General features: G+C 37.9%; 1 protein-coding gene across 1 annotated transcript in view; it reads left to right on the top strand.

The window, feature by feature from the left end:
- The first annotated feature begins 471 nt into the window (after positions 1–471).
- TXLNB (taxilin beta) overlaps positions 472–11,169 on the top strand; it is a 51,682-nt gene continuing 40,984 nt past the window's right edge. Inside the window, exons 1-2 of the mRNA XM_025422423.3 lie at positions 472–668; positions 3,162–3,605. Coding sequence (XP_025278208.1) covers positions 3,176–3,605 — 430 coding nt within the window. The 5' untranslated portion in view covers positions 472–668; positions 3,162–3,175. The remainder of the gene's footprint in view (positions 669–3,161; positions 3,606–11,169) is intronic.

The following is an 11,169-nucleotide window of genomic DNA, read 5'->3' as shown; positions in this document are numbered from 1 at the left end:
TGGGATCTGAGGCCAGTTAGGCCAATTACCGTGTCCATGAAGATGCCACTAAGCCCAGTGCCAAGAGAGCCACCTCCATTCGTATTTCGAGTTTTACAACAAACCAATAACATCAGAATTAGAGGAGTTTTCCCACCACCTCCCTATTGTTAAGCCACTGGGTTTTCCCCCCATGATTCCTATAAGAAACCTGACACTAATTGGACTAGCATAAGAAGGGGAAAAAAATGAATCACAGATCGCACTGGAAATAAACTAAGGAATAAGAAAACATGACCTCTGCCCAAAAGAACAACGATGAAAAATTGCACCGAGGGGCTATATATAGTGAGCATTTAGATTTTTAAAAGGACAAAACATGGAGTCTGATAAGATCTACCAGCTGTTTCTCTTTCCTCAGACCTTTGCCTAGAAGACAGCTACTGAAACTTGGGTGTACCTCTCTCTTGCTGTGTCATACACGGTTCCTTTCCTTCCCCACCCCCTCCCTGCTCTCCTGCCGCCCTGGCGCCTGTGTGTGTGTGTGTGTGTGTGTGTGTGTGTGTGTGTGTGTGGTTTCTCTCTCTCCCTTGTAAGAACACAGCTGCCTGTCCCCTGCTGTCACCGCTCCTCTGACTAGCTTCTTGCTGCCTCTTGCCTCTCCTTTCTGCTTAGCTCCCTGTCTTCTGGTAAGTGCGACAATCGCTCCCCGAACCCCGTGAGAAGCTGTAGGGTGCGGTTTGTGGTGTTCGAAACTTGCAACTTTGAGATTGCCAGTGAACTCTGAAGAACTTTCCATTGTTTTATTTATAATTGAAATGTGTTGCTCAGGAAGGGATGTGTGTGATAATTTGCTGGACTACCCAGTACAAGTGAAAAATTCTGAGGAGAGAAAAAAGGCAATAAAGTTTATTAAGAAGATAAAATTTAGAAATAATTTCTTGCTGTCAATTAATTAATATGGAAAGGAATCATTTAAAGTAGCAGAGTTCTCTGACTTTAATTTTCTCCCTCTTGGTGATTTATCTTGAGGCTACTTTTAGGAATTGAGTTGTCTTGTGGTTTACAATGACTCAGTTATTCTGTATTAAAGTAAATGTGGGCAATGAGTTTAAAGGATATCCATGGAATTAATATTAAAAACATCAAGGACTGTGGCCTCTGAGGAATGAAGAATAAATCAAATACAAGTCAACTTTTGCATTTAGACTAACCATACTAAAACTCTTGTGAGCAGTCAGTGTTAAATTCATTGCTTTGAAGTTGGGGTTTACTTTAGATTTTATTTCATACTAAGAAGCCTCCCTAACACTTTAAAACCCACATATGTATTTAAGCCAGTAAATGTTTACTGCTTTTAGTTTTGATTTTAAAAGGATTCTCTTCCCTTAATTTTCAAAGAAGTGCTAAATGCCATGGCTCCTTTTAGAAGAGCTTAAAATAACTTCTGGCTGGACAGCAGGTGCCATGTATCTTTCTCAGAGTTTAGGGGAGGCGTAAGTTATATATAGACGAGTGTGCCCAACAAGTCGGGGTCAGGATAAAGAAATACCAGTGGTGAAAACAATGAGGCTGTTTACTGCATCTTTTGATGATAAAGCTGGTGAATTAAAGTAGGTAGGAGAAAAAAGTACTTCCTTCCAAGTTAATGAGCACTTGATGAAGGCCGTAAGTGGGTGGCAATGGCTGTAGGCTGGATTTTCCGTTCTTGTTGGGGTTCAAGCACTTGAGATCCCCTGCCCTGAGAATGAGAGGAGGAAGCTGTGCAGTGCATGGAACAGTATGTTTTTGGTTTTCTTCTCGAGCTACCACAACAGCAAAACCTGTGCATTATGAGAAACTTGTCATATTTTTGTGTCGTTCATTAGCAGCATCCCCATTAAATACCATTAACAAATAAAAGGCACCATAACTCCAAGGTCAACTCTATTGCAACCCTAGAAATGAAGATGGCCAGAATTCCTAAAATTCTTTGACTCACCTTGTACTTCAGCCCCTCTTTCCAAAGAGCCCACATTATATGTGGATTATTTCCCAAGTTTATCCCCTCCCTATTCATTAAACAGTGCTATTTCTTAAAAATTAAATTATGAAGTTAGCCTAGAGCTTCTTGACTGAGAAAAAAAAAGAGTTGTAATCTGTGTTTTTTTTTTTTCTTAAAGAAAGTCAGTTTTTATATTGGAACACGAAAATATTAATAAAATTCAAGAAATTATTATTATGACCATCACCATGGTTCCATACTAGCTTTTGGTTAATTTGTACCTTCCTTCATTCTTCATTTTATCCAAAAATGGAGCTAGTTTGAACCTCAGAAAACGTGTTTTGCTGATAGATGATTAAGTGTTGCTCATTTGAGGAAAGGAAAACACCAGAAAAGCAACAAAGTATTTCCTGTATGTAGTATTCATTCATTTATTTATTTATTTATTTATTATTTATTTATTATTCATTTTTATCAATGTATTCATATTTATCAAGTCTTCACTTATGGATTAAAATAGACTAGGATTGGAGGGATCCCTGGGTGGCACAGCAGTTTGGCGCCTGCCTTTGGCCCAGGGCGCGATCCTGGAGACCCGGGATCAAATCCCACGTCGGGCTCCTGGTGCATGGAGCCTGCTTCTCCCTCTGCCTGTGTCTCTGCCTCTCTCTCTCTCTCTGTGACTATCATAAATAAATAAAAATTAAAAAAATAGACTAGGATTAGGACTGCTGTTGTTATGAATGATTTTAGTAAGTTCAGTGGCTCTTATATTAAATGTTTTAACTTTGAAAAAAATAACAGCATTTTAAACATTTTAAATACAGCCATCCATCCATGTACTTCCAATGACTGTAAGTCTACATAGAATAAAGTAAGAGAGCGATAACCAAATTGGCTTAAGCAATATGACAAATATAACATGAAAAACAATATCTTGAATTACTCCATTAATGTCAATCATAGAAATTTCTACTGGAATTTAAAGACCAAAACCAAAAATATGTTCACAGTATGACTTGCTTTGGAAAAATGGCTTCCCACTGTTTTTACATAACTAATTGCAATATCAATGGTTTGCAAAAGTACATTCATTCTATGTTAGAAGCCATAATTAATAGGTGCCCTTTGGGGGATATCCTTACATTTTATGTGTAACTTGGTTAACTATATAAAACCTGACTATGCTTATCACTAGATACATCTCCCAGTATGGAGATGAATCATTCTGTGCAGCTCTCAGGGGAACCCCAGTCAACACCTCCAGGAGACAGTTCATCATTACCCAGTCAAAATGGCTTGGAGAAGCAAGATGATAAGGATTCCTCAACCTCACTCCAAGCACCAGAAGGGATAGCAGGTGTGCAGTCTAAACAGGGAGCTCATGATATCTCTGAGGAGTTGAATCGACAACTGGAAGACATCATTAACACCTATGGGTCTGCTACTGAAAAAGAGGGTCCCACCAAGGCAAAGGAGCAGCCTGAGAACACAGAACCACCCGACAATGAGGATGGGGACTGTGATGAGGCCACTGAAGAGACTGACAGAGAACCCATGGCTTCTGGAGAGCTGGCCACAGCCAAAGAACCTATCAGCAATAAAGAGCAAAAATTGGAAAAGAAAATCCTAAAAGGATTAGGCAAGTAGTTATGTTCTAATGCATGACTTTTCTTTGATTATTCCTAAAAAGAGACACTTCCGCTAACCTTTACTAACAGCCACATCTCATTTTTGGATTGCTGTAATAGCTTCCTTCAGGGTCTCCCTATACTTCCCTTGCTCTAAGCTCTATGCTTGTGTTTAGCCGCTTCCCCTGAAAAGAGTGAAGTGAACTTTTCAACATGTTGCTCACCTACCCTGTCTCCCCAGTGATTTCCCACAACTCCTAGGACAAAGACTAAAATTCTTAACATGATCTTTTAGGCCCTAATGTTCTAACCCAAACCAGTCTCTGCAGCTTTATCTCCCATCACTCTACCGCATAATTCCCCTTCCTGAACTCTCTGCCCCTATCACCCACTACTACTACTGCCTAATTTGCTAATCATTCTGACCTTCTCTATCAGTTTTTTAATGTACCATGCTCCATGTACCACAAAGCCCACATACATCCTATTTTCTCTACCTAGAAATCCCTTCACTTTCAGCCCTTTGGGGACTTAACTTAGCAGTAAGCTCACAATTCAAGTGACATTTTCTTAGCCCAACCCTAGATAAGGTCTTCTTGTTTTCTGTTTCTGTTGTACCATGTATCTTTCCTTCCAAGCATTTAGCAACATTTGAGAGTGTACACTTATTTTTTTGTGATTATTTGGTTAATGCTTGTCTTCACTTCCCCTAGCTCTTTTAGAACAAGAACAGGAACTGTGTGTGAATTCAGACATCATTGGATGCCTAGTGTCTACAATAGTAGATGACATATGCTAGGTGGTCAGTAAATATTTGTTATAAGGATGAATGAACAAGAGAAATTGTTTAAAGCAAAGCTAGTGGAATCTGGATTTAAACAAAAGATAAATATAGAGATGGTTTGTATATAAAAGGATTGCCTATTAGATTAATGAGTGGAATGTTCTATTACTATATAAAATATTTTTTAACAAAACTCTTAAAAATGTTCAGTTATAGAATGTCAAAAATTATACAAAATATTTTTACTCTCATCCGTTTATTGATTCAGCAAGTATTTGCTAATGCATAGTCTTTATGAGGTACTGTGCTGGGTACACAAAGATAAATAAGGCCTTTTGGTTAAGGAGCTCTAAGTATGGAGAGAAAAGCAGATGTGTAATCTAATTGTTATATAGGATAAGTGCTAAGAACAGGTACAGGAAAAGTGAAGATTGTGAGGGATTTTACATAAAAAATGGCTGTGAGAAAAGGATGAGAGAGTTAATTTTTCAGCTACTAGTGAAAGCACGTTACTGTGCATAGGAGAGCCCCTCTGCCTGTCTTCGTTGGTGAGTTTCACAGTGACACTCAGGACAAGACCACCTCCTCTATGGTCCATTCCCTGACATGCCAAGCTATAGTTAGCATCACCTACCTTACTTCTCCATTAAATTTTCTGCAGCAATCATTTGTTTATATACCTGCCTCCCAAAGGAGGTAGAGAATCTATCAGAAGCCGCTATAATGTCTTACTCATTTCCGGAAGATAGTGTGGCAAAGTGAAAGATCACGGGCACTGGAGTCAGAACTGGGTTCAGATTCCAATAACAAGCTATCTATAAACCCCCAAATATGTCTGTGCTGGCATGGGATATCACTACGGTACTTAAAACCCATTGTGGGCAATACTTTCAAGAAAGGTTAAAAGACATTTAAATAAGACACTTGATAAACACAACATAAAGAATAAAATAACCCAAATAATACTTTTAAAATATCTACCAAAGTTGCAAAGTGCAGGACTAGAATCACTCAAGGGTTTTGGATCTTTGGGAAAGAGAATAAGGTTGTTCTGTGTTCAAAAGCTGTTTTTCCTTATCTATCCAAGACATTTCAGAAATGTCCCTTTGTATTAGTCATTGTTACATTTCTTATAAAACAGTACAAAGTCACATAGCAGAGGTGAATGGTTTCAAGTGTTCCTAATCCAGAAAGTTCTTTTGCTTTATCACCCTACAGCTATTTCTACAGAGGAGTGTGTATGTGCTGTATTGAGGGGATATGAAAAACATAAGGGTAAAATCAAAGATGACCACTTGTGGTTTCTTCTCTGTCTTCCATGAGTTATTTCAAAATCTATGCTGTGTAGTTACCAAATCAAAAGAATTGTAGAGAAAGAAAAAATTCCACAACTCTAATTCTGCCACTATCTACAAGCTACCAGATTTCAACTGAATGCCCAGAACCAGTGTTTGTGAAGCAGGGTGCCCATTTGTGCCCACTCTATGTATGTGTGAACAGTGACCCTTCCATGCTCTTCCTCTGAGCACCATCAGCATATTCTTCTAAACACTGTCATGTTTTGGCTTCATTATGACAAATATCTTTAGACTAATCAAAACATGGAACCACCATTTTCAACATGATTTCAGCCATCTGCAAGTAGCTATAGCAGGCTTCTTAGTTGTTCATCAATTAAATGGCACTGTGCTATCATCTAGACCAGTGGTTTTCAAACTTAACTGTGCATTAGAGTCAAATACAAAATGTATCAAAAATGCTCTTGACCACTGAAATTCAGAATTGGGAGGAATGGAATGGACCAAGCCAAAATACCAGGGGTAGTTTTGATACAAACAGGTTGTGGAAGCAATGATTCTGCTGCTTCAGAAAGTGCTTCCTCCCCCCTTTTAAAGAGAAAGTAAAGTGCTGGCTGTGGTCTTTCTTAGAATCTATTTGGACCTTTTATAGAATTTTAGTAAATCATTTGACCAGTACCTGAAAATATATCCTTAGATTTTACTTAGGTCCTTGATCAAAGATACCTTTAATTGCTGCATGTTTATCAGATAATATCTGCTTTATTGCTATCTTTGAGATGCTGAAATGTTCTGGCTCTCTAACCCAAAATTTTCCATAGCATATACTTTGGGATATTTGAGGTTTCAGACAAAGTTAAAGTTTCCTTACTGCTAGAGTTCTCTGACCTTTAACATACAACAATAAAAATCCCCAACAGAGATGAGCATAGTTTACATTTCCTGGACTTATTGGACCAAAGAGATCCTTCTTTCGCAGAACACCTTTGAATATTTGGGAAATGTCTCTACAACCCATGTATCCAGGACTCATTTTTCCTTTAGAGACTGCATATCCCACAATCACACACTACACACCAAAGCAATTGGAAGAATATTTTTAAATCTCTTTAGTTGATAAAGTCAGAACTGAAAGAAACAAAAACAGAGTCCTATTAGACACCACCATGACACATCATGTCAACATCTAAATCATCCCCCTTGCCTTCCCCACCCCACCCTCCAGACTCACAAATATTTTATTATTCACTTCTCTGCCAACAGTAGGTGGGCTGCATGGACACCCCATAGTAATAAGCATAAAACAATGATAAAATATAATATACATTCTGATATTTAGGTTGATAACTGATCGAGTAGGAAATCAGAGGTTTGAAGCCTGGGAAGAAAACAAAGCTGATCCACAGGTCCAATCTGGGCTCAGAATACATTGAGTCAACCCACTAATTTTATTTTATTTTTTTTTTTTAAGTTGTTATTTTTTTTTTTATTATTGGTGTTCAATTTACTAACATACAGAATAACACCCAGTGCCCGTCACCCATTCACTCCCACCCCCCGCCCTCCTCCCCTTCTACCACCCCTAGTTCGTTTCCCAGAGTTAGCAGTCTTTACGTTCTGTCTCCCTTTCTGATATTTCCCACACATTTCTTCTCCCTTCCCTTATTTTCCCTTTCACTATTATTTATATTCCCCAAATGAATGAGAACATATAATGTTTGTCCTTCTCCGACTGACTTACTTCACTCAGCATAATACCCTCCAGTTCCATCCACGTTGAAGCAAATGGTGGGTATTTGTCATTTCTAATAGCTGAGTAATATTCCATTGTATACATAAACCACATCTTCTTTATCCATTCATCTTTCGTTGGACACCGAGGCTCCTTCCACAGTTTGGCTATAGTGGCCATTGCTGCTAGAAACATCGGGGTGCAGGTGTCCCGGCGTTTCATTGCATTTGTATCTTTGGGGTAAATCCCCAACAGTGCAATTGCTGGGTCGTAGGGCAGGTATATTTTTAACTGTTTGAGGAACCTCCACACAGTTTTCCAGAGTGGCTGCACCAGTTCACATTCCCACCAACAGTGTAGGAGGGTTCCCTTTTCTCCGCATCCTCTCCAACATTTGTTGTTTCCTGCCTTGTTAATTTTCCCCATTCTCACTGGTGTGAGGTGGTATCTCAGGTATCTCATTGTAGTTTTGATTTGTATTTCCCTGATGGCAAGTGATGCAGAACATTTTCTCATATGCATGTTGGCCATGTCTATGTCTTCCTCTGTGAGATTTCTGTTCATGTCTTTTGCCCATTTCATGATTGGATTGTTTGTTTCTTTGGTGTTGAGTTTAATAAGTTCTTTATAGATCTTGGAAACTAGCCCTTTATCTGATATGTCATTTGCAAATATCTTCTCCCATTCTGTAGGTTGTCTTTGAGTTTTGTTGACTGTATCCTTTGCTGTGCAAAAGCTTCTTATCTTGATGAAGTCCCAATAGTTCATTTTTGCTTTTGTTTCTTTTGCCTTTGTGGATGTATCTTGCAAGAAGTTACTATGGCCGAGTTCAAAAAGGGTGTTGCCTGTGTTCTTCTCTAGGATTTTGATGGAATCTTGTCTCACATTTAGATCTTTCATCCATTTTGAGTTTATCTTTGTGTATGGTGAAAGAGAGTGGTCTAGTTTCATTCTTCTGCATGTGGATGTCCAATTTTCCCAGCACCATTTATTGAAGAGACTGTCTTTCTTCCAATGGATAGTCTTTCCTCCTTTATCGAATATTAGTTGCCCATAAAGTTCAGGGTCCACTTCTGGATTCTCTATTCTGTTCCACTGATCTATGTGTCTGTTTTTGTGCCAGTACCACACTGTCTTGATGACCACAGCTTTGTAGTACAACCTGAAATCTGGCATTGTGATGCCCCCAGATATGGTTTTCTTTTTTAAAATTCCCCTGGCTATTCGGGGTCTTTTCTGATTCCACACAAATCTTAAAAGAATTTGTTCTAACTCTCTGAAGAAAGTCCATGGTATTTTGATAGGGATTGCATTAAACGTGTATATTGCCCTGGGTAACATTGACATTTTCACAATATTAATTCTGCCAATCCATGAGCATGGAATATTTTTCCATCTCTTTGTGTCTTCCTCAATTTCTTTCAGAAGTGTTCTATAGAACCCACTAATTTTATAAAAAGGGAAATTGAAGCTTAGAGAGTTTAAGAGTCTACAAAAAAGGTTACTCACCTAGTTGATGTGATTTTGAGATTATTCATAAAGAAAGCAAGGAGCAGAACTGAAGCCACTAATATTGCAGGATTGAGTATACATAAAAACTAATTGGTGTGTTGGGTAGGGAGCATTTACTATATAGCTCAGTTAATGGGTTCTGCCTTTAGTTACAGGTGACTTTCAGTTGTATCGTCTGAGGACTTTGACGAGGACAGTGGATTCTGAAACATCTTTAGAAAGCCATTCACTTACTCTTCCTTAGAATGGGCACTTTTCCAGATGATTTATTTCATCCATTTTAGCTTGATTTCTAGTTTCACTGTGAAAAGGGAATAAGCTGTTGCCTTGATACAAATCCTAAATTTTGGGATAAGATGGTAGGAGACAGGAAGAATTCAGGGAAAAGAGGAATCAACAGAGATTGCAAGATTCATGAGTAGATTCACAGGGAAACTGGATTTTAGGCCAGGTCCTTAAAGGAGAGAAAGGTTTAAAGAAATAGGTTGAATGGGAGAGAAAAACATTACTTGAGAAAAATGATTAGTACTATCTTCTGATCAGAATTAGGAATAGATGTATTCATTTCTTACTGTTCTTTCTGATATTTTTCTTTCTCACTATAAGGTTTTGCTTTACTTTGTTTTCCCTGGAATAATCTCCTCATTACTAGACTCTTAAAGTTATTTTTTCCTCTTAAGAAAGTTTTCTTTATAATTATAGCCAAGAAATTGCTAATAGTTCAAACATATCATCAACTGACCTAGTAAGAAGTCCAGGTCCAGTCCCCAACTGAATGAGAGGCCAAAGTTCCAAGTAAATATAACAAGGTGACTAAAACATTTTATACAGAAGGTATAAAATGTTGGCCAAATAAAAACAATGTAACTAGAAAATACAGGGCAGGTAGTATTTTCAAAGCTGATAGTCATTAAAACTAAGCAAAACAAACAAAACTCAGACAACACAAGGTGAAATGAGGGATAAGAGAATCCTGATAAATTCTTAAAGTTTTTTATTTTTTTCCCCAGAACATTTTGGGAAGACAAATATACCATCCAAATATTGTTATTTTTGTTGTTGTCTAAATCAAGCCAAAAATGGTTAAAACTATTCCAGTTTCCAGTCATGGAATTTTACAAATCCTAAGAGCTAAACTCAGAATCCATTTAGTCAACTTACTAATTTTATAGGCAGGGTAATATAGGCCCAGAAAGTTGAAGACTATAAAAAACAAAACAAAACAAAAACAAACAAACAAACAAACAAAAAACTAGTCAGTGACACAGTCTGTTCTAGAACCCAGGGTCTAGTCTTTATGCTGAGTCCATGGGGAGTGTCCTTTTTATCAACATACACAAATCCTATTTCACTTAAGATTTCTATAGATACTCAGGAATTATTTGTATCATACTCACTACTTTTAAATTGTGTTAGAGAACAAAATTAACACTGAAATATAAATCTGGGTCTAACATTTGAAACAGAACCTTCACAATCTTTTCAAGCTTTTAGCTTCCGCCACAGCACATGGAAATCAGGAAGGGGGAAGACAGGCACACCTGGGTATCCAAGACCAAATTTTAAGCCCAAATTTTAAAAGACAATTTTGAAAGAGAAAAAGCCAGGTTTCAGACACTCATCAAATCTACATAAACTTAGTATTGATAGTTATCACTATGCTAAAAGTTTAAGAAAAATCCCAGTCCACATTTATATAGCCAGCTGATTTCATTATCTCAATTTAAGTGTTTTAATGTCTTTGATGTAACAATGATTCCTTCGTATAACAATATTCCCTCAGGCTACAGCTGTGCCATTGGTCATAGCCATGTGTGACATGGCTGTTCTTGTTGCTTTGGTGGTCCTACTTTTTGTAGAGTTTCTTGTAGAGTGTTTTGTGGACGGATGGCCATATGCCCTTCATGTGCCTTCCCTGGCTTTAATGGGGATTTCAGGTCTGTCCCTTGCTTTTTTAATGACTAATCTTACAATCACACTGTTTTGGAATGACACACTGGAGAGAAGTCAGGTCATTCCCTCACAATAAAATATCCCTGAAAAAAGTCAGTTTGTCTCTGGTGTCTGACACTATCACCGAATGACCTCATTTCTGTGGAACTGTAATTGCAGCCTTTATTAGAAGATGAGCAATCTCTGTCTATTTCTCTTCACCACGATAATCCCACACAACATTCTAGTCCAGCAAAACCAATGAAAGTTTAAAACTAAGCCCCCTGATGTCACAAATTTTTTAATCCTGCACATGC

Source organism: Canis lupus, chromosome 1 (assembly GCF_003254725.2).
Source record: "Canis lupus dingo isolate Sandy chromosome 1, ASM325472v2, whole genome shotgun sequence".
NCBI classification, from domain to species: Eukaryota; Metazoa; Chordata; class Mammalia; order Carnivora; family Canidae; genus Canis; species Canis lupus.
The sequence above is the reverse complement of the archived record's forward strand: the minus strand, read 5'-3'. Positions and strand labels throughout refer to the sequence as shown.